Genomic DNA, 24,323 nt, shown 5'->3' on the forward strand with positions numbered 1-24,323 from the left:
CAACTAACTATCTGCACAAGTTATATCCATTCCAGTACACCCAAGAAGGTAAGAAACCTCAGTAGATCAGACTGAGTAAATCAAGTAGATTAACCTCACTAAATCAAATAGAAGGGATGAAGTCTATGCTAAACAAATTCCCTTCAGAAAATATACTCTATGTGAGAAGGCTACGCAGGTGATAAACCTCAGCCTGTATGCTTGGCTGAACTGAAGGAGACATTCAGGATGAGGGAAGTAAGACTGCAAAGGGGAAACCTAATTCAAATCAACACATATGTTACAGCACCTGTCTTGTACTTTCCATTCTTGAACGGTGAATTAATAGATGAAGCTGGCATGACTGGAAATGGCCAGAGGAAATCCTTGTGTAGTTTTTTCAAAGCAAAAACAAAGTCTTCCACACGGGCAGCTCTGGCTCGCTCCTTGCATAGCCAGCCAATGAGCTCAAAGCCCAACTGTGCTGCAAAACAACCCAGGTCTTTCAGCTTGATCTCTTCTAGCAGGCGCCGAGCATGTCGCCAGAGCATCATGTCAATGTACATATTCTCAGCACAGTCACTGTCTTTACTCCACCTATGGACAAGCAGACAATAGTCATGTAAAGCACTGAACTGAGTTGTATGGACTGCTGGCCACTGCCACAGTGCAAGTGGAGTTTCCATATGCGAAGAAAAACAGCTTCCACCATTCCTTCCTGCCATATATTCTCTGAAATATCGCAGTGCCACAATAGGTAAAGTGAAATAATCAAAGGAAATTACTGCAGCAGCATCCATGGAACACCAACCAAATCATGAGCAATACAATATAATAAATAAACACAGCAGATGACATTGCAAAGTGACTTCTGAGAAGCAACTTCAGAGAAAATTCAAGCATTAGTAATAAAATCATAGAATGTCCTGGGTTGTAAAGGAATTTAAAGATCATTCAGTTTTATCTCTTGCCATGAACAACTTCAGGGCATGGGGCATCCACAGCTTCTCTGGGCAGCTTGTGCCAGTGTCTCACCACCCTCTGAGTAAAGAACTTCCTCCTAACATCTAAACTTAAATTTAATGTCTTTTAGTTTAAAGCCATTCTTCCTTGTCCTATTACTATCTGCCTGTGTGAAAAGTTGGCCTCCCTCCTCCAAGCCCTCTTAAAGTACTTGAAGGCCACAATGAGGCCCAGATCTTCCTTCACAGGAGATGTGACTCCAGTCCTCTACAAAAGATGATCTCTTCAGGGTGTGTGCCAACAGCTCCACGCCTTCCTTGTGTTGGTGGCCCAAGACCTGGATGCAGTACTCCACGTGGGGCTTCACAGGGAAACAGCAGTGTAGCTCAGCAACACACTGCAAGACCCAGACATCCATCTCCCCTGCCCTACTGTCAACTTTTCTTGTGATAAAGCCAGGGATAGAGTTTCTTTTTCTGACCTGTGAATGCACACTGCTTGCTCATGTCATGCAGTTAATCCGCAAGGACCAACCACCCCATGTCCATCCTTCTCCACAGGGCGTCTCTCAATGAGTTCTCCCAGTGTTTATACATATATGGCTTGTATTTACCCAAGTGCAACATCATGCACTTAGCTGTGCTGAATCTCATTAGGTTCATTTTTCAAGCTTGTTCAGGTCCTTCTGGATGGCAATCCTTCTTTCTCTCATATTAGCTTCTCCACTCAGCTTAGTGTCATCCACAAACTTGTGGAAGGCACACTCACTCAATCCCAATGTCTATTTCGTTGATAAAGATGTTGAAAAGCATCAGTCCCAACGTGGAACTCTGGGGGACATCACTCATGACTAGCTTCTACCTGGATAGAGATTCGCCACTCGCTGCAGCCATCCAAACAAATCTTTATCCATCAAAAAGCAACACCATTTTTCTCCAATGTAGCGACAAGGATCTGATGCAATGTGGGACTACGCCAAAAGCCACGCGCAAGTCCAGGTAGATGACCTCAGGTGCTCTTCCTTTGTCTACTCATGCCACTGTTCCATCACAGAAGGCCACCAGATTGGTCAGGCACGATCTCCCTTTGGTGAAGCTGTGCTGGCTGTCTTAGATCAACTGCTCATCTCTCATGTGTTCTAATACATCTTCTAGGAGGATCCACTCCATTATCTTCCCAGACACAGACATGAAGCTCATTGGCCTGTAGTTCCCCAAGTCTTCCTTTCTTAAAAATGGGAGTGATGTTTCCCTTTTTTCAGTCATCAAGGATTTCACTTGTCAGTCATGACTTTTCACATATATGGAAAGTGGCTTAGCAGTCACATCCGACGGCTCCCTTATGACTCTGGGATGCAACCCCAATGGAGTTGTACATGTTCAGTTTCATGATTTGGTCTCTGACTTGCTCTGCTCTTACAGTGGGGGATTTTGCTTCTCTGACCTCCGGCTAGAGGTTTAGGGATGTGAGAGGTATGAGAAGTGTGACTGCCAGTGAAGCCCGAGACTAAACTTGTGGAGGACCTCAGCCTTCTCCATATTTGTTTTTGTGTATCCTGCCTTCTCATTTATCAAAGGGGTTACAGTCTCCTAGGTCTTTCTCTTCTGACCACTGTACCCGTAGAATCCCTTCCTGTTCTTTTTCACCTCTCTTGCCAAGTTCAGTTTCATCAGTGCTGCGGCTTTCCTGATACCATCTCTACATATGTGGAAATGCACACCCTTTCAAAACTCTTCAGATGGTGCAGTTTATGGAAAATTACTCAATAAAAGGATTTAAGTTGGTACAAAGATTATTTTGAAAGCCTTATATGGGAAAAAACAAATCCAAGATAATAATGAGTCCTATCTCGCTGTTTCTTCTGAGTATTAACAGTGAGTGGGTCAATAAGAACTCAGTACTGCAGCTTGAGAGGGATCCACCCAAAGGTATAAAATTTTCTGTGGGCCAGCAACACAGCGAGATCCAGATATGCACAGTATCACTGTGCAATGCCTTTTATGACACTGCAGTACTGTGAGTGGTTCATGGTATTTTTTAGCAAAACAGATTTTTCAAATAGAAGACATAAAATCTCACTAGCTATTTAAATTACTAAAAATGCATCCAGTTGATTCAGTTTTCTGGTGGTCAGTAACATCCATTTGTTTCCATTTAAGTACACATATACAGACACACATATATTTACACATGTGAATGCATCTTCATCTGAGAACATAAGTGAGGCACAAGCATTACAAGAGTCTAGAAATGACAAATACAGAAGGCTATGGAGAGAGATAACGATAAATTTAACTCTAGCATACAATACTTTGGCTTAAACTGGGAAGAGGGCTAGTACATTACCTAACAAAATAGAGAAGGAGAAGATATTACCTTTTTCCTGACGGGCCAGAGGGCATACTCAGTGTTTTTGTCAAGTTAAATTTGCTATGGAGATTCTCTGCTGATTGGGATAAACTAATGCTGCGATGTCTGAAGAATTCAAAGCCACTACTTGAACTAGGCTCCTAAAACCAAGAAAACCCAAACTTGCTATCAGTTGAGTAAACACGCTGTATAACAGTAAGATAGACCATAGAAAGTTTAATGCACAGTATTTGCTGTTTTCACCACAAACCTGAGTTGTTGGTGTAGCTGGAGGTGTCTCTGTTTCTCCAGAACCAATGGCTTTAAGGAATCTGATCATATGACGACAAAGATCCCACTTTCCCTGCTCTAAGGCAGTGTTAAATAGGAGAGTAGCATGCTGCCTACTAACTGCTGGAACTTCCATATTCTGCAAATAAAAAAGAACAATTAAGTCATTTGTGTTTGCCACTGAGAAAGTCAAACCTTATGTCACATTCAAAATTAACAGAATTAACTTTTTTCTGTAAAAGTAAGCTAGCTATTCACATTGCCCGATATTCCAATATTCATTACCACTGAACTTAAAATTTGTTCAACATAAGTAATTTTGGTATTTTGGAAGAATTTCTTTTTAGATAATACAGCTGCAACATAGAGCATACCAGTACCTGTAGGATAATGAGATAAGAGGCAGCTGTGTCCAAGTCCTGGGCCATTAAGCACTCTTCAAATAAGTCCTTTGGGTTTCCTACAGCAGCAAAAAGATAATTCCACAGGGCATACTCTGTCTTCCTAGCACAATGAACAACTGTCTGCAGGAAGAGGGGGAATTCCGTAATGAATTTTGCCACAGTGGGAAGCAGAGGGTCGGGAATGGGTTCCCGCGAGGTAGCTTCTTCTTCCAGCACTTCATGAAGCATCAGTTCTAGTACATGAGGAAAGTATGGTAACGTGGCACAGGAGTGAGCCAAAAGCAAGGCTTGTTCACCAAGGTTCCTAACCAAGAGCTGGCGTAAAATGTGATGGAGGTAGATCTGAGAGGTTCTCTCAACAATAGAGAACGGAAAGAGAACCTCCAAGTGTTCTCTAGCACTGGTTTGAGTGTACAAACAGTCATAGAGCACAGTGTCATTAACAGCACCAAGAACCAAGGCATCTTCAAACAAAACAGCCAGTGGGTATATGTTGATGTGGAAAGGCAGCATGATCCGTCTTGACAGAAAGGAATGCGGCTTTCGATGATCTCTGGGAAAGAGGGGAAGCCAGACTTTCATACCTGCCCCACCACAGCTGAGCCAAAGAGCTTCCAATAAGTGGCGTTTGTGTTTGTTGATCCTGCAGGTAGTCCATACATTTTCAACAGACTGGGCTAGTACAACTGGAGCACAAAAAGGCAGCTAAAAAAAAAAAAAAAAAAAAAAAAAGGAAAAATCAACAAAAAAAACCCCTGTGTGTCAAATAAATTGTTCCTTGCTTTTAAACCTTCAGAGGAACACTTTTTTGAGCCAAGAATTTCTCTCTCTGCAAGGCACCTGAGAAAACACTACTTATATTTACTTAGAAGATATCCTGTTCGTTTTTCTATTAAACTCATATTAATCAGGAAGCTAGAAGGATCAGAATAAGGGAGGAAAACAAAACCTGTTCTCTACTTCTTTGGTTAGCCTTAAAGTCCAAATGATAAAATCACTTTGAAGACAAGATTTGCTTGTGTTTGGACTGTAAACAATCCTTCATCTAAACTTTTCAGATTTTACTTTCCTGAAGTCTTTGTTTCATGTAGAGAAGAGGTTTTTTTCACCACCTCAGCAAACACTAATGCTTGAAGGTGCTGCTTTTAGGAACTTTGTAAATATATTCTGCAAAAATGGTAACATTCCATAAATATATAGCACAGTTTTAGATAGACTGGAGACCTTCTGTTACATATTTCGCACAGGCCTTTTATGTTAAAACTTGTATCTTTCATACAATACAAGCAGTAAATACTTTGGTTAGACAGTACCGCAATTAAGAAGCAACTTTCACAAATTCTTAGGGGGAAAAAAAATAATAATCAGGAAAGCAGTTATTTATTTCCAGCTAATAATTCATCCTGGAAAATTATATGTTGCCTTTCATAAACATCTACCCTCCATTTTAAATTCCTGAACCACTCTCACCCACTATTTCTCCAGTCACTGTCATCTTTGAAGCCATCACAACATTTCATGTTTACTCACATGCTTCCTTTGATTAGGATTACTATCCTTATCACGTATCTGAGGACCAGATCGATCCCTCTGCAACATAATGAGTTGTCCTGCTAAGTTTAGCATAATACTTTCAGCTTCACAAGCCTAAGGATAAATCAGAGTTATGGAAATTACATTAGGAAAAAAAAAAAAACCAACAGAAAATCACAGGATTTTTGCATACACAACCACAACATAATACCAGAATAAAAACAATAAATTGACTGCACTGTCTCTGCAAGAAAAGCTCACTATAAATAGCCATAAATTATAAGATGCTACATTTTCTGTTACCCTCTAAGACAAGTTCTGCCCAGAAAGGGGAGCAGTACAGAGTCCTCAGCTTCTGCTTATCTGGTAAAAATAAACAAACAAAACAACCAACCAAAAAAAACCCCCAACACAAAAAACCAAAAAGCCAACAAACCAAACCTATCCAACTTGTTCTGAGTTTTGCCTGCTTGAAGTAACACGTATAAACAGGGCATGCCTGAACTCCACACATCGCCTTCCTTAGCAATTTTACAAGAGTTGACAAGCTACAAGATAAGATGCTGTGTAAACTTGCAAGAAATTAGTTACATAGCTGTAACTATGTTAAATGAACTGCCAGCTCCCGGTAAACTTAGCGCCTTGTTCACACGCCCACAACTGATCAGAAGCTTCATGATGCAGGTGTATTTACATAATTCTTAATCTGAATTGCATAATGCTCTAATTTAAATAATGTTCCACAGAAAACTGCAAATATGTGCATTATTTTTGTAAATATATACATATAGATGTTGGCTTCTTCACAACCATTAGCCACGAGACTGTATTTATGATAGTGTGATACCTCATTCATAATGACATATCGTGCTAGGCTCTTTTCAGCAGTGTGCAACAACAGAACAAGGGACAATAGGCAAAAATGAGAACATGGAAAGTTCCATATACACATGTGATAGAAATTCTTTACTATAAGGATGCAGAGAACTGGAGCAGCCTGCCCAGAAAGGTTGTGCAGTCTCCTTTGGAGATACTCAAGCTCCTCTTGGATGCTTTTCTGCTCAACCTACTGCAAAGAAACTACCTTAACAAGGAGAGGTTGGATTGGACGACCTTCAGAGGTCCCTTCTAACCCCTGTGATTCTATACAGTAAATTGCAAAACTGGAATTGAAATAACAATTGTATATATATGATGTTAATTTATCATTCCAAAAGGAATAAAAAACATGAATATTTTAATTTGTTATGATTTTATATCCCTTATTTTAGCTTTCAGACATGTGTCTAGGCACACAATCTTTCAAATAACCATTTTATCTGTTGTTTATTTGTTTAACTTCCCTTTCAGACCAAATGAATTCACTTGATCCATACAGAGACGATAAAGTCCAACTCAGTGCAGAAGGAATCAGAAGACTGAAGCAGAACTGAGCACCTACAAACAGACTCAATTATACAGTTTTTGTGCAAAAGAGTAAATTATTGGATGCTTTGTTTACTAGATTCATTCCATGTATTTGTTACTGTCTAAAAATAAGACTATCTTTTTCCAGCTAAGTCCATGGACACGGACAAGCCATTAGTACTTCAAGAAATTTGAAGCATGAAGAATTAAGGTCACTAATGAGTGACAACACTGAGAAGTCTGACATGTTACATCAGGCTTACTGCTTTGTTAAAAGGGCAGTATAATATCATATTCAGTGCTAACGTTAATGGTTATCTTTCAATCACTACCAACATATCATATTTACATAAGTAGATAGTGTTGTGTAACTACTGGCTTGACAGCTTCTGTTTACCAGTCTGGGCTGTTTAAATCTGACCATTTGACTACGAGAGCTATTATGTCCTTTCAGGTCTTACTAGAAGAGAGGTAAAGATAAAAGTGAGACATCATTTTGGAACAGAAACACGCCAGAGTAAGCAAGCATCTGTAACATCTGCCTACTAGGAAAGCATGCAGTTGCAGGATTGACAGTTTGAAGATTATGAGCTTTTAGGAAGAAACGGTATAAAGTCAGTGTAAAGTTAAATATAAAATAGTAGCAGTGCTCTAAAAAAATACCAATACCTTTTCCTCAAAATCAAGAAATGCTAGAGGTCAGGTATTTCACATGTAAGGACACATCTCTCAGCAAAACAGACTAGGAAATGACAAGCACACTGCCCCTTATGCTTTTGAAGAACACATGGAAGTCTCAGCTTGTATGTTCTGCTTTATGGGACACTAAATTAGAATAAGATGAAGTAAACAAAACCTTCAGATTTTACACCTCTAGCAGAATTTCAGTGCCTGCCAGTGGCTCTGGTAAGTGAATTAAAAAACAAATTTTCATATATCTAGAGGCCTATCTAACAGCTAGTCCAACTTTACAACTATCTTAAGGTAACTGCTGTAAGATTATAGGACTTTATACTCCAGCTACTCAAATAACTGAGCTTATATCAGACAAAAAAAAAAAAGTTTTTCTTTACGCTGCACTTTTCAGAGGCCATAATTATTTCCTACAGGAAGACACAGCATCAACCTTACATCTTAGTCATAGTTTATCAGCTCCAGTTTTCAGTACTTAATATATAACAGGGAAACATACCCCTGGCTTTATAGCTAAGTTTAACTTTTCCTCCAAAATTCAGCCCCAAACTTTACAACATGACAAGTAAAGATATGAAAAAGTAGTAAGAGTTTACTTCTTTTTTCTTTCAGTTCTCAAAATCTACACAATAAGCAAAATAGAAAAAATACACAAGTTTTTTTTACTATACAGAACTGATTTATCATTTATTCATCAGTCAATTTAACTTTTGAGACTTAAGCTAACAAATCCATGCAACAAATTCTTTGTACCTGCTGAGGCATCTTCAAGCTGATGCCAGTCTCTGTCCTCACAGATGTCAATGTAACAGACACTACAAGGAAGGGGTGGGGTATGTATCGAGACATGGACACTTCTTGAAGAATCTGGACACTGGCAGTAGCGTTAAGACTGAAATAAAATATAACTATTTAGCAATTGTTTAGCAGTATTTTGCACAAAATTAGTATCCTGTAAGTAAACCTAACGAAAATAAGCAATTTAACCTCGCAAACAATTTTCTCTACAGATTGAAAACGATGCCTCCTCCTCCTTTCCCCTTTAACCAGGTATCCATAGGCTTGACTATTTGTACTACACTGCATTATAAAATAAGCTTACTAAGCAAGGCTCTTGACCATTTTGGGTAACAGAACTGTGTGAGTGGATAGAATACATTATTATATACTTTAGAATAAGACTCCAGTCACCCTTCAGGTAATTAGATCTAAGCTAATTAGGGTTTTGTGGAAAAACAACATTGAAAATATTTTCCTCTGCAGAGGAATAGCTTATTTTCTGTTAAAAGAGCTCCCTAACTACTGAAATCAAATATATAATGTGGAAGAAAAATCACCCACTCAGATACTAAAAGCCTATCTGGGAACCTCTCTTTTCTCCAGGGTCACTAGTCTTATTCTCTGAAAATATGTCTCTTCATTGCTGCTGCTTTTGCATCAGAAGAGTTCTCCACAACACCACAACCCAAACTTCTTTCCATCTTTGCTTTTCCTCTTCCACCCTCACAAATTACTACCTCTAAGTTAGAAACAGTTTGTATTGAAAATACTCAGATAAGTGGGTCTTATTCAGTATCTTCCTCTTCTGTCTATACTCAATTTTCAAGTTATTATCAGATAGAACATAGCACACATTTGTATAGGCATAGCTTGTGCTCCTCAGTCATTAACTCCGCATCTGCATCTGTGTAATTGAATATAGCCATGTGACAAAACTCATGAATTATCAGTTGTGTACACAGATAACACTTATCCCTCTAACAATGCATTTAAAAATGTGACTTAGCAAGTTTATTTTGCTCTAAGAATTTACTCAGACTGAGAACAGGTTTACAATTACACTACCCCAAGAAGCATTTACATACTAATACTCACCCTTCATGCCTTCTCTCGATACTGTAAAGGCAAATGGAACAATCTGCTCTGAACAATATTACAATGTCTCGGAAGACACTCAGTAGTAACGTGTTTGCTTGCACTTTGGTGATGTGCGCAAATGCGTTGTCAAGATTAGATGTTCGCAGGTAGATTCTCAGCTACAAGGAAAACCAGTAGTTTAAGTACAGGTACTGTTTACTAATAAACTGATAGTACTTCAAAATTCAATTATATTCATTTTGCTTTATGCTACTGCATCTAAACTAGTTAAAGAACAATAGAGCCAAATCTGAAGTACTGAACAAACTTCAGGAATTCCATTCCTTGGTTTGGAAAAAAAGAATTAATTGAAGTTTATCACATTTATACTACTGCTTTGGAATCTGATATACTAAGCAAGAGCTATTAACTTTGAAGAAATATATCTCACCTCTTCCTGGTGATCATTTAAATTATAACATGCAAGAACAATGAAGTCATTCCACCAAGCCAAGCCACCTGTTACCATCATATTTTGCTCCTGAAAAGGAAAGAAAAGGCAGGCAAATAACAGATGCATGTATACCTATATGAGGGCAACTCTGAAAGTAATGCCTTCTATTTTATTATGTTGGCCTGCAACATGAGGCTGATGTTGATGGGATGGCAGCATAGCTTGAACTTTTCCACCAATATTTCATTATATTTGGCTGCCAAGTGACAGTCTGACAAAATGGCATCTAACGTGGAAGTGTGGATGGAGCAAATGTATGGCACCCACTGGCATTCACTGACACTTCCTAAACATTTCTGGAGACCAACCAGTAGATGTGAGCAGTGAGGTGGTAGATGGTATATCCAGAGTAGTGACAGTGGAATCTCTGCAGGTGCATATTTTCATGAATGCAATATTCAGGCTCTTCTTCATTGCTGACAAAAATGCAGAGCTAGTGGTGGTGTTTATGTTGAAAAACAGTGTTTTGCAGCTTAGAATTTGCTCTACCAAGTAGCTTTTTATACTCTCTGTATCTGTTGTAGCTTCTATGGAAATTAACAGGAGAAATTGCTTTCGGAGGAAACTACATAGATAAACAAAATACGTATGCACATACACACGTGTACATTCTGCAGATAATCTCAAAGCCTGACACAATCTACACAAACTTTACTGATAGTGGAAACAAAATCTACAAAAGCAAAGTTTTTGCTGTTTGAAAATAATGAAATTACTGAAGAACTGTACATGAAGGATGAAAACCATTCTACAAAACTCAGCTTTCCCTAGTTTACTGGCAACACCCAATTTTCTCAAATCAGCTTTCTTTTGTACAGAACTTATTAGCTTCACATTCAAAGCAGAGTTGCACTCAAACTCTCAGACAAGACATAAGGTAGCACCAGACCAAATGCAGTCACATTTGAACAGTTAATAATCAGGTACGAACAATTACACTAAAACTACAAGATGCTTCAGGCATTTCATTGAAAAGATACAAAAAATTAGTGCATCTACAGACTGATAATCTTAAAAAGTACTTTCAATTTTCTCTGAGAATCACATTCCAACAAACACAACCTCCCTAGTATTCCCTAATAAGGTTGTTCATCCTCTCACCTGGGTAACGTTTCCAAACAGCTTCCATTTTTTGGTGAGTAAGGAATAATGTGCAAAACCAAACTTGCCAACAACAGCTACATTCTGCCCAAGCTTGTCAATAGCTGAAAACTGGTCAAAAGAAAACAAAACAAACTCATCTACATCACCATGAAGTAATGAAGCAATGCAAAGTCTGTGAAGTATCTTTATGTTTTCTACTTTTAATATCCAACACAGTCTTCTTTCTGTAATTTAAAACAACGATTTCATCTTTAAGAACTCATCTAATCAGGAAGAATGATTGTAAGAACCCAATACTTCCAAAGAAGAAAGAATACGTTCTTAAAAATCACTCACCCTTATTGGCCAGTTGCTTTCTAGATAAGTACTATGAATCTAAAAGAAAAAAACATCGAAACAAACAAACAAAAAATTACCATACCAAGCTTCAATACAGCAGTGATTAATTATAATACCTCTGATGTTGAGACTCCTTTTTTAACCACAATTACTTTTTCCCCCAATAATACTACTGAATCATAAATGTTAGACTGTTAATACAAGAAATATAGAAGTGCATTAACAACATACAACACAACTTTATAGATGAATAACTAACTTCTCTCCCCTGAGGCACTTCCCTTCCATGAGAAACTTTCATAGGAGGTACAAATTTTGATAAATGCAGCAGTCAGGAAGGACTTCCAGTGTTGAGATGAAATTTCTAATCCAATCAGAAACACAAACCAGCATGCTCAAAAGCCTTGTCATGAAACCACTTCCCTGGGATGCATCAAATTACACCTTTGCCCTGGATTCCTCATGTCACAAGAGATGACAAAGAGATGATCCAGAAACAAACTCCAGTCCTTGGTCTAACACAAAGTAAATGCCTTCAGTATGAACTGTTAGCTCTCAGAGATATGTTGCTCTCCACAAAAATTCCCAGTTGTCCTAGTTTTCTTTCCACAGAGAATGAGGATTTTGCTCTCATACCTCACTTTCAGAGTGCAGAACTGCTGTCTAGTCAGCTAAAGTGGAAATTCAATTGTATTCAGAATCTTACATATATGCTTAGTGTCACATGTTGCAATTATTGCTCTATGTGAAAAATAACATACTGGTACATAATTTTCCAAATAATTTTTTTTAAAAGATCTCAAATTCTAGTACGGAAGATGTTAGATTAGAGCATATTTAACTTTTCTTCTATGGCAGAGAAAGAAGAATCTCTGCTATTACTGATCTTGGGAAGTAATTTCTTCTTCCCAAGCTTTGTTTTGTGTGGTTTGAATTACATAGACAGATGCCATTTAAGACTACTTGAAATACAGCCAACATCATAGACTGTATTCATCAGTTTCATATGCTTAAAGAAATCTGCATAAACATACAAAGAACAAAACTAATCCCTAAGGATTTCTTGCATGTCACACTTACTCTCCCTCTCAAAGCACAGAGAAAGAATTAAGTTACTTCTTGCATCAGAATATCAAAAAGATATTCTGAGTTTCTCATTGATTAGACCACTAATTCATAACCACAAAGCAGAGATGGTCAATATTCCTTTATCATTTGTCAAGAAGCCAAAAGAAAGTAAAATGGCAACAATTTTGTCTAAAAACAAGAAGTATGGCAAAGACTGATGAGACTAACTGCAAATTCTAGTAAGCACAGAACACACAGGCAACCAGTAAGAAGTACCTGTACAACATGCCAATGTCGGTGTCCTAGTAAAGTGCTTAAACCCTGAGAATCTAAACTGCCATCTGAAAATGGAACTCTTTCCCTGGTAGGCTTATGTTCAGAGTATGCTGAAGTATTTCTTGGATTCTGAGCCTGTGTTGCATCCCCACAGTTCAAATACAAACGATCTTCTCCTTGCAGAAGGACTTGTTCCTGGTTACTCTATATTAAAACAAAACAAAATAAAATAAAATTAACCTTTCGCTCTGTGTACAGGAAAAAAAGGAAAAACATTTGATCACTGTATTAACAGATTAAGCAACATGAAAATCAGGCACTATAGCAGTTCTCAATCTTCGCATCTTTTTATACTGGTAGGTTTTATGTTACATTATTTCAAAGCCATATTTTCAAACAATCATTCCACAGACTTTACAGTGACCAATTTAACAAAGAATAACTCAATAAACAAACAAAACTCCTTACCATACAAGGGTTGACAGTGAGTGCACTCTTGATGAAATGAAACTGCAGAATACCACTTTGGTGAGCTTCGTTTTTTGTATCTCTGTCAGACTTGACGTTTTGAGAAGAATTTCCACAAATCACCCACAGATGATACCCTTCTGAACCCCAGGTCTAAATGTAAACAATAATAATTAAAAAAAAAAAAAAAAAAAAAAAAAAGAAAAAACAACAGAAGCATTTATTCTTACAAGCAACATTAAAAATAACGCTTTCCACACATACTTCATTACATAATAGATGAAATAAATCATCAGCTGTTCCTTATTCTCTCAAAGAAACATTTGCGTTAGGAAGAACGTTATACACACACATTAATAATTAAGTATAATAAATCCAAAGAAAGCCAGTTTGGTTTTCTAAAATCTGTTTTACTACAAATTATTAAAAAAAAAAAAAAACCAACAGGCAACCCCCTCTGACAGTATTTTTATATTCATACTTACCATAGAACTGATCTTTAGAGGATCCTTTTTAGTACCATCAGACTGATACCTTAAAAACAGAACAAAAAGAGTTGGCGTTTGGAATTACTTAATCAAAATAAAAAATTAACTTATCTTTGTATTGTCCTATGATTCTGTATTTACACTCATCTTCAACTATAAAGCCTAAAAGGTAAAGTGATGTTAAGTGATGTTAAGTGTCTACAGTAAATGTAATTGTTATTCCTGGAACGTATATATATATATACATATATGTATATACATACATACATATATATATATACACATACACACACACACGTATATACATGTACATATATATGTATATACATGTATATACACATATATATATGTGTATATATATATATATACACACACATACACATACATGTATATATATGTATATATATATACATGGGCACCAAGCAAATTTTAACAATGCTTTTCTGCCAAAGTCTACCTTCAGCGGAATTAGCTTTTATGGGCAGAAAGATCACTACAAAACTCCTATTCAATAACATTCAATGATTTCCATAGGTAAGGAATTATAAAAGAAAAAGATAAAAAACTAAGATAATGTATTAGTTTCCAATTATCTTAATTAGATAAATGAAGTGTTCTAATATAGTATTTTACAATTTAGTGAAAGAAAGATACTCACGCAAAATCACCTCCTAAAGTACAAATAAGCTGAGCACCAAAAACACTCCATAAGGACAAGCCTCCACATTCCCAGGTCACCATAACAACACAGCTATCAGGTGACCATCTGATTAGCTTAACAGGCCCTGTTTTATTCCAAATATCTGTTAAAAAACAGACAGTAAAATATCATGTGAAAAAATGTCATGTTCTCCAACTGCTCTCATTCACAGCAGAAACCAATTCTTCGCTGCTGTCGCCCACTTGAATAAAAAAACAAATTAACAATCAATTTTCTTTCAAATAAATTTTGGGTTTAATGGAAAACCAAAACCACATGAAAACAGGCCAGAAACACATCCTACTACGACAATCATATAATTGCAATTCTGGTAAGATGGTTTTCAGGGAAAAAAAGAGATTTTACAGCCACTCATGAAACTTCTTCCTCTGGCACATCACACGACTATGAAACTCTTATTTACCTTTTTTTTCTTTTTGTTGAAATTTACAGGCATGCACACTTCCAGTTCAAGACATAACTCATCCCTTTTTATGTTCCTCACCGATAAGCCTACATTAACAACTGGGACTGCTGGATTATTCAAAAAAATATTTTCTGTAATCTTAGGACTCTGCGTGTCACTTATTTCAAGTTATTTCAAGTGCCTCTTTTATTACATTCGTTATCAGTTTTGATAATAATTTCTGATTTTCTTCGTAAGTAATGGGAAAGTGATATAAAGATGACATGTGAACTACTGAGACCTGCAGCACTTCAAAAGGCACAACATGACAGCAGCACATGATCTGTCAGCTATCTGTCAGATCCGCTCAAAATAAAAAACCTCACATATGGAACACCCAAAACTCAGAAGCAAGCAGCAAAAAGAGCAAATACAATAAGAATAATTCAGTATACATGTGCAAGAGTAGTAACTAATGCTATCAGTGGTAACAGAAGAAAACAATTTGTAACTAGTTAAAAATATGGGGGTTTTTTTTTAGTACCCAAAAAGCAGCTGGAAAATTCAAGCAATAAAATTAGCTCACCAGGATATTGTTTTGGTGTTAGCTCCAACTTATGAGAAAACTGCATGGCTCCAGTGGTGGTATCTATTGTATAAACCTGCACAGAGCCACTGGAAGAGATTACAAACACTTTAGACTACAATCCATTTGAACTTCTCCTCCAATTTCAAGATGTTAACAAAAGGTTAACAAATGTTAAACACATCTTAATTTTCATACTCTGTTTTATCACTAACTCAACTTGTCCAGATGCAACAGAACAACTTCTTTACAAACTTGTTATACAGTACGTAGAACAGATATACCATGTCATGTTACATTTACATACATATTTTGAGGATCAGAAAAAAAAATGTTTTACAATAATTAATACACCAAGACTTTTTAATTCTCTGTAAACATATGTGTAGATATGATCCACACATTTTTATGGCTTCCAACTGCATTACAAGCTGTACGAGCAAATTCCATTTTTACTAGGTGCTAAGGGGTCATCAGGAGCGCAGCAGTGCAAACTAAGATCTATGTATTACAGTAAATGTTCTTCAAAGGCAAATGCCAACATACTGTATCATTACTACTAGAAGAACACTACTTTATAAAAGAACCGAAGACCTGTACAATCACAGTCTATGAAATACTCTGAAAATCCAATACACTTTTAAAACTGTAGTTCCTCCTATATTAAAGAAAAAAGTAGTAAATAAATACCATAGCTACTTTTTTTTTTAAGTTTAAATTCTAAATAGTCCTATATTTAAACAGGCAACATCCTTCCCAATCAAAACATACCATTCTGTCAGTTGGCTACAAAATGCTACTTCCATTCAATATAATTAACTGCTTAAAATTGACTTCCTAATGCTCCTTTGAAACTAACTGGGACAGTAGCACATTTCCAATCCTTGCTACTGGTCTAGACACTTTATTTCTCCTCAAAGCTGAAAAAAAAGCATCAATTGCAATTTCAGTTCAAGTAGGCCTTCCCTCCTGGTTTCTTGACACAACATAATATACTAGGAAGACTGACCATTTTCATTCTTAAACTTCTGCAACAGAAGTTGGTGAAAATAATCAAGTACTTGTGTTACACAAGGAAATACATATTTTTCCCCAATGAACCACCCCTACAAAACTTACTTGGCACATCCAAACGCCATTAGTCTGTATTTGTTATTCACTGCCACGCAAGTTCCATCAACCACATCTTGTGCCCAAACACCATGGAGTTGCTGTAAAGAAAGGAAGTCATAAAATGTTGAGTTAAACAGTGCTTTCATTCATAAAACCCACTTTCTATCCATGTGCTACCTATGCATTCCATATAACTGATTTGCTACTTGACTGTCATGACCTCAGTAAATTTCTACTACAAATACTGAAGTTAATGACATGGCTCAGGTAAACAGCTTCCCTGTACACTGGCATCCTTCTCTATTTTTTTAAATAAGTAATTATGAAACCAGGTTATATATACAGTGGACTTTATTTCAAAGTTCTGAATAACCAAAGCAAGTCATTACCTGTAAGATAAGTATATCCCTGCTACTACATAAAAACCAGTAGGTAGTACCAAGGATAGAAACAAAACACAAAGCAGGAGAACAAAACCCTCATCTGCAATCACTGAAACTGTAAATATTGTAAGACTGTGAAGGAGTCTAGGCCCAAGTAAATAAATTCTTTCAGTTGTTTTTTTTTTTTGTAATAGAATAAAATAGTTCAGCCAGAGGGGACCCTTCAGATCATCTAGTCCTTCTGCCTGATCAGAAGAGACTGAATGATAAAATGTAAGGTTTGTAGGCTGAGCTACAGAAAGAAAGTACATAGCTTAGAAGAGCTCCCAAGAAACAAATCCAGAAATATGCTTGTCACTATGAGAAGAATTATACTTAAATTCAGCAGAAAGCTAGAAATAGCTAAAATACTTTGCCACAGGAGAAATCTCTTTTTATCACTTCACTTAAAACTAGTAAACAAACTGTCACAGACAGTAATAGGACCTCAGAACTATGATGACATTCCAAAACAAACAATTTTACCTGCTACTAATTACTCTCTCCCAGTCAGGTATGGCTGCTGAAGCAATCTAGTTCAAATATTCAATTAGAAATATTAAGTACTAATATAAGTACTGCTCTTATGCCAATTCTTAAGGGTTTTTTTGTTTCGTTTTGTTTTAAGATTATTTCTTTGTATCTGAACAGAAGTTAAAATAGAAAGCTAACTGGAAGATGGAGACCAGGGAATGGGTATCTACTGTAGAATGTGTGCTATAAATACTAAAGAGAATATACCTCAGCAGTGAATCTACTTGACACTGGCGTAATGAAACCAACTCTGCCGTCATTAAAAACAACTGCAAAACCATCAAGCGTGGCACAGTACTCCATATCTCTGACATAAACATCTTCAAATCCCAAAAATGAACCTGCTGATTTAAAAATATGTCAACATAGTGACAATGCAAACCAACAACTTTTCAGTTACTTACTACTTCACAGCAAAAGCTGATTTAAACAGGCTATTTTGTCCACATTTTAAAAAGGCAAATTTTTCTAATCTCCATTTCAAAGCACACTGTATTTTATATTAGACAATATTTCTTCATCAAAAAGACCCCACAAAATATATATATACCTCGAGAAGATTGCAAGTCCACGGAAAAAGGAACAGTACACAGGTTGATGGCCTTTCTTCCATTGGTCATACCATCCCAGTGAACAAGATGGAGAAATCCATCAGCAGTAGCAACAAGTAGGTCATCTAACGTGGACTGCAAACTAACAAATGTATTTGTAATTGTCTTTAAAATTTGTAACTCAAATCAATGTCACAGAATTATCAATTAGTGTAACAAACATCACATTACTGCCTTTTGCATAAATAAGTTCCGAAATTATATCAATTAAGTTATAATTATATAAGCCTTTTAGACAGTAGGAAACCACACTTATAAAATACAGTACCTCTTTGTCTTATTTCATGAATCAGAAATTATTAACAGGTCTGTATCATCAGAGTAGTTATTTAAATGGTACACGAAGATCTGTAGATCATACTCATACTACTTTTATATAATAAACATATAAACATATAATAGAATAAACATAACATGTTGCAGACAATCAACTATTTATCCGTAGCAGAAAATTACCAATATCACCAAGGCTGTACACAATACTTCCCATGCTCTCATTAAGCTCATTAATTCAGCAGACGCTGGACTTCTCCTAAGTAATTCCCAAAAGATCTCTAAAATTCTGAAAACTTGTTAATCATATGTATGTAAATAACAACCTGAAGCCTTCTAGGAAAGCTCTTCCCAACATTTTTTACATGTATTTCAATATCCATTTTCTCCTTTGAAGACTATTTCCAATTTGCACTTTGTTGTTCTTCCATCCCACCCCAATACTATGCAGTTTCACCAATTCCTTACGTTAAGTAGGTACAGAAAAGGCAATCACCACAGAAAAGTTGAGGTAAACAAAATCTTGCAGATGAAACATCTGCAGACGACTGGAGGAAATGTTGAAATTCTGCCTACATACTTGCCTATGTACCTATGTCTCCATTAAATATCTAATCCATACTTTGAGCCCACATGCAAACACATTTTATAGTACCGTAATATGGAATATAAATGTATTATGTACTTTTTTATATAGTGAAAATACATTAGCAAGCACAGAAGGAAAGAATTCCTGATTTCCTGAATTCCTTTTTCACCTTCTCAAGCTTTCTAAAGCTTCCTATCCAGTTTCCTCTTCTCTTTTTAACAAGTAACTGCAATAAACAGAAAAGTTCCAATGCAATTAATGAACATACCTTGTGATAGAAGCTTGTAGGTCCAACACTTTCTTCATTTCAACATTTAAAGAAGGAGCACATTGTTCTTCTTTATAATGTGGGGTTCCCTTTATATGTGGGCTTCCTCTAAAACAGAAAGAAATACAAACATTGAAACAAGGAAAGAGGTAAGAGTTATTTTTAGAGTTCTTACTGATTTTTTCTTATGTATATCAGACATCTACTACCTACGAGCAACACAAGTTGCTCCAAAAATAATGCCTCCTATTTATTTCCACAGAAACTACAAGGGACAAAGATCACAATAACACTATTTGATAGAGAAAATTCTCAGCTACCAAGCACTAGTTTTCAACAGTTACCACCATTAGCTATGCATTTATGACTGTGACGCGAAAGAGCCTGCCCATCTGCACCAGTATAGGCAGCCCATCGTTGCTGTTACCACTTGCTGAAACGCAACACCTACTACCTCACTATGCTCACATTCATTGTTTGGCCAATGAATGTCAGTGGGTGCCATTTTTTTCACAAGGAGGAATTCAATGACACACCTTTGATCCATCCATGCTTCCATTTCAGACACCATTCTGTCAGGCTGCCCCTCTGCTGCCATCTGTCACATGGCAACATGTAAAGGAATATTCTTGGGAAGGTTCAACCTCTACTGCTGTACCACCAATACCCACTTCTGACACCAACATAATAAAATAGGGAGTTACTTTCACAACAGCCCTTGTACAACACAATTTTAAAGCAAAAATTGTGATTGGTAGTATCATCCTATGTGTCTGTAAGGAGTACACAAGCAAACTAATACAACGAGCCGACAATGAATGTTACAACAATTGCACATTCAATCTTTGTCAAAAAGCATCCCAGGTTTTGACTGTAAAACACTCATGATTCTTCATCTCCTTTTACCAGATCAATGTTTCCATCTTTAATGTCTCACAACTCAATAGGCAGACATTTATTACAATAATTCATATGACTATTACACTACAGTAAATTATCAGTAAGCCTTTGACCTACCAAGAAAAGGGATAAAACAGATGACTGAGAACTTCCTTAAAACAGACCATTAAACTTTATGTTTCTAGATAGTGAAAGCTTCTAGTGTATATTTTCCCCATTTTAAATTTCACACTCAATTCTCAAACTAAATATAACATACTTATTTGTTTAGTTTAGTTTATTCAATGTGCCATATGTTCACTTAATTAAAAAAAAAAAAAAAACTTGACCTCTGCAAGCATTGTGACTTGACATCATCCAGTGCTGAAATGAGCATCACTCTGGCTAACAAATCCAATTATGCACTTCAAAGACATTGTAAACAAGTTAGAGTTTTGCCTAACATCATTAGTCAGAAACAAATTTATACACAAATCTATGTCATCTTGGGTCTTAGCTAAGAGAATACTTTACCCTACAGCAAGGCAGCCAGTGTAACTACACAATACATACCTGCATAATAACAACTATATAATAACAAAGCAGCTGCAGTTTGAGATGTTTGATATCGCAGTGACACTTTAACCTCTTTCCTGACTTTCTTGATCTCAGTTGGCTTTACGTACCTTAATTTCATTACCATTTTATAGCAAAACACTGCATTCAGATAAACTATTCTTTGATGTATACTACACATATTCTTAAGCAAAGCTAAAGATTTATGCTAGCTGAGGTAAGAGAAAAGCAACCTTTAACAAGGTAAAGTTTACAGACTGAAATATTAACATGTTTTAAGAACAACAACATGGGGGTCACAGAAAAAAAAATATCTGTAAGGCTAGTTAATTTAATGTCCCCAGACTGCACACCTTGTCTAAACAAGTGTACATAAAAAGCATAAAAAAATTACAAAACACAGCTGACTTGGAAAAAAACAAACCTCATAGTAGCCAGCTATTCTTTAATCACTATGCATTTCTTGGAAGTTCCACCTGATTTGTCCTTACATCTTCTAGAATCAGGTATTTAAAAGATTTAAAAAAAAAAAAAAAAAAAGCTTAGTTCCTTCAAATCTCTGCTACTACCTGCAATGTATAATCCTAGGGATTGGAGAAGGGGACAGAAAACAACTAGAAATGACCACATGTTTGAGCCTTTCAGTCCATGTGGACACACAAACTCAGACAGACTGTTCCCAAGCAATATGACAGGACTGTTGCTCATCTAGAATCAGTGGTATAACTCAATCTCCTAATCAAACAAAAAAAAATAGACAGAAAAAGATTGGGTAACATATAAATGTTATTGTAACACATCATACAATGTGACTAACTGACAGGTACATAATCAAGTATAAATAGCAGTTTCGTGAAGGACAAAATACAAGCCAGAATGGGAACACCACAGCTGGAAAGATAGTTTTTTTTTCAGGAAGATAATATTTCGTTAGGGCAGACTTTGTTTTTCTTTAAACACCTCTGATTAAAAATAGTTTGTGAGAGTATTTCGGATTTCAGTTTTCTGATATTTTTTATCAACATATTTGTTTCAAACTGCAGAGCACATCTTCTTCCAGAAAGCTATTATCATGCTGATGAAACTCAAAAACTTCAGTATTTTAATTTATTGCCTATAGCTAATAATCCAAAGTAAAGCCTGACCATGGGTGCAGGGAGAACACGGTGCACTGTGTTCACACAGTCCACATCTGCATGAGTCAGTCTTACTAGTTCAGCTACTTTGACCTTTAAACAAAGAATTTGCTCTGCTGACAGAAGCAGGAAAGAATGTTTGGCCTGCATTGCCATATCAGCATCTGCTACTGTTGTATCCAAATTCTAAGTAAGTCTCTGCTGTGCAAGAATTGAGAGGAATGGACATTCCAGTAACCAACTAGCTACACTCATTTCACCTCTATTCTAACCTCATTAAGGAGACAACCGAAATCACCTTCATGAAGTTAAAGAACCTGTGCTTGAAACAATAGAGAAGAAACGGTAAGTGAAAAACTAAGTGAGCGGCAAATGAAACAGTGGAAAATCTTTATTATATTTTTCAGAGTTCAGTCTTAATTCCTGTATAGATGAAGCATCAAAGCATGTTTTTCTAGGCCTCCAATCATTAACTTTAAAGATACTGGCCATATCTGTTAACATAACTAAACTTCTGAATAAGTCTCTTAGCACTCAGAATGAAGAAAAACCTCCCACTTCATTAGTGATCCAAGAAAAACCCAGACATAGAATCATTTGAGTTGGAAGGGACCCTTAAGGGTCATCTAGTCCAACTCCTCTGCAATGAGCAGACACCTACAGCTGCATCACACTGTGCATGCAGAGCCCCACACAGCCCGAATGCCTCCAGGGATGGGACATCCACCAACTCTCTGACCAGCATGTTCCAGGGCCTCACCAACATTACTGTAAAAAAACTTTCTCATATCCAATGTAACTTCTCCCTCTTTTTGTTTGGAACCATTTCCCCTTGTCCTATCACAACAGACCCAGCTAAAGAGTCTGTCCCCGTCTTTCTTATAGAGCCCCTATAGACATTGGAAAACCACTCCTCGTTCTCCCCAGACCCTTCTCTTCTCCAGACTGAATAGTCCCACTCTCTCAGCCTGTCCTCACAGGGACAGTGTTTAATCACTTGGATAATTTTCGTGGCTCTCATCTGGACAGGCTCCAACAGGTCCATATCTCTCCGGTACTGATGACTCCACATCTGGACACAATACTCTAGGTCAGGCCTCATCAGTGCAGAGAAGAGGGGCAGATCACCTCCCTCACACTGTTGGCCACGCTTCTTAGGATATGGTTAGCTCAGGCTATAGTTAGCTTTTTGGGCTGGGAGTGGACACTGCTGGCTCTTGTCCAGCTGCCCATCCATCAGTACTTCTAAGTCCTTTTCAGCAGAGCTGTGCTCTATCCTTACTTTCCCCAGCTTATACTGAAGCAGCAGTTGCCAAATGCAGTGACATGGAATGTGTAGAGTACTGCGTTATTTATTTTTTTGAAGGTAGAATAAAAGCCTTTTAGTGATGTTTCAGATCTTGAAGATCAAAATGTATTTTTTTTTATGACCATATTCATTCCCTGTTCCATATTTTACATTACACTCTAGATGCTTATTCACAAAAAACTAGCATTATACATTTAAACAAAGACTCCATAAGATGCTGAGGATCTAAACAACTAAGTCTCATGAATGACTTTTAAAATAAGGGTATAGAAATATGGTAAACATAATTTCTCCTTTTCCAAAATTCATTCACTAAGCATTTAATTCACTAAGCCCTGGAGAAGAGGAGGCTCAGGGGAGACCTCACTGCTCTCTATAACTACCTGAAGGGAGGTTGCAGTGAGCTGGGGGTTGGCCTCTTCTCTCGTGTCATTAGTGATAGGACCAGAGGGAATGGTTTCAAGCTACAGCAGGGGAGATTCAGGCTGGACATTAGGAAGTATTACTTTCCAGAAAGGGTGGTCAGGCACTGGAATGGACTGCCCAGGGAAGTGGTGGAGTCACCGAGCCTGGGGGTGTTCAAGGAAAGGCTGGATGTTGTGTTGAGGGACATGGTTTAGTGGGAGCTACTGGGAATAGGTGAATGATTGGACTGGATGATCTTTTAGGTCTTTTCCAACCTTGGTGATTCTATGATTCTTTTCCCACGTTAATCTGATGTAGATTTCTAACCTGACTTTCCCCAAACTAAAGAGAAGCATATACGTAAGTGAAATGCTAAAATTCTTATTGTGAAGTCACATTCTGTTGCATTTATTTGATCCTGCAGAGAGAATTGGCTCTAATAATAAGTAATAAGTAAGTAAATAATAAAGTAATACTTTAAATCTATTAGAATGCTATGTTGAAAATAAAAGATACAAGATCCAACACTGATAAAATGGAAAAAGGAACTAAAAAGCAAAACAAAACAAACAAAAACAAACCATCCAACCCAACAGTATCATCAGTTCCCACAACTCACAGCTGCTTGGGAAGTAGTGGAGACACTTCTGAAAAGCACATTCAAAACTCTAGACTGGTTCATTAGGACATATATTTAGAACAAATAACTGAAACACAGGAAGTAAAATATTTTTATACATATTTTGGACTATCTTCACAGTTGCTGCTAAAGCGGTTCCTTCA

The 24,323-nt window shown here is 36.9% G+C and overlaps 1 protein-coding gene across 2 annotated transcripts in view; it reads right to left on the reverse strand.

Annotated features, from left to right (window-relative positions):
- The window catches only part of RIC1 (RIC1 homolog, RAB6A GEF complex partner 1), a gene marked incomplete at both ends in the record, with an annotated part of 46,426 nt that overhangs the window by 3,094 nt on the left and 19,009 nt on the right, over window positions 1-24,323 (reverse strand). For both annotated transcript variants that reach the window (XM_079548189.1, XM_079548188.1), the window contains 19 exons: window positions 290-576; window positions 3,319-3,452; window positions 3,563-3,721; window positions 3,963-4,691; window positions 5,517-5,633; window positions 8,373-8,511; window positions 9,495-9,655; window positions 9,928-10,017; window positions 11,092-11,202; window positions 11,431-11,469; window positions 12,778-12,981; window positions 13,246-13,398; window positions 13,731-13,779; window positions 14,392-14,536; window positions 15,426-15,514; window positions 16,545-16,636; window positions 17,702-17,838; window positions 18,045-18,187; window positions 19,236-19,343. In XM_079548189.1, the coding sequence (XP_079404315.1) occupies window positions 290-576; window positions 3,319-3,452; window positions 3,563-3,721; window positions 3,963-4,691; window positions 5,517-5,633; window positions 8,373-8,511; window positions 9,495-9,655; window positions 9,928-10,017; window positions 11,092-11,202; window positions 11,431-11,469; window positions 12,778-12,981; window positions 13,246-13,398; window positions 13,731-13,779; window positions 14,392-14,536; window positions 15,426-15,514; window positions 16,545-16,636; window positions 17,702-17,838; window positions 18,045-18,187; window positions 19,236-19,343 (3,086 nt within the window). The remainder of the gene's footprint in view (window positions 1-289; window positions 577-3,318; window positions 3,453-3,562; window positions 3,722-3,962; window positions 4,692-5,516; window positions 5,634-8,372; window positions 8,512-9,494; window positions 9,656-9,927; window positions 10,018-11,091; window positions 11,203-11,430; window positions 11,470-12,777; window positions 12,982-13,245; window positions 13,399-13,730; window positions 13,780-14,391; window positions 14,537-15,425; window positions 15,515-16,544; window positions 16,637-17,701; window positions 17,839-18,044; window positions 18,188-19,235; window positions 19,344-24,323) is intronic.

The sequence above is a fragment of the Tetrao urogallus genome (genome assembly GCF_951394365.1).
Source record: "Tetrao urogallus genome assembly, chromosome: Z".
Classification (NCBI taxonomy): Eukaryota; Metazoa; Chordata; class Aves; order Galliformes; family Phasianidae; genus Tetrao; species Tetrao urogallus.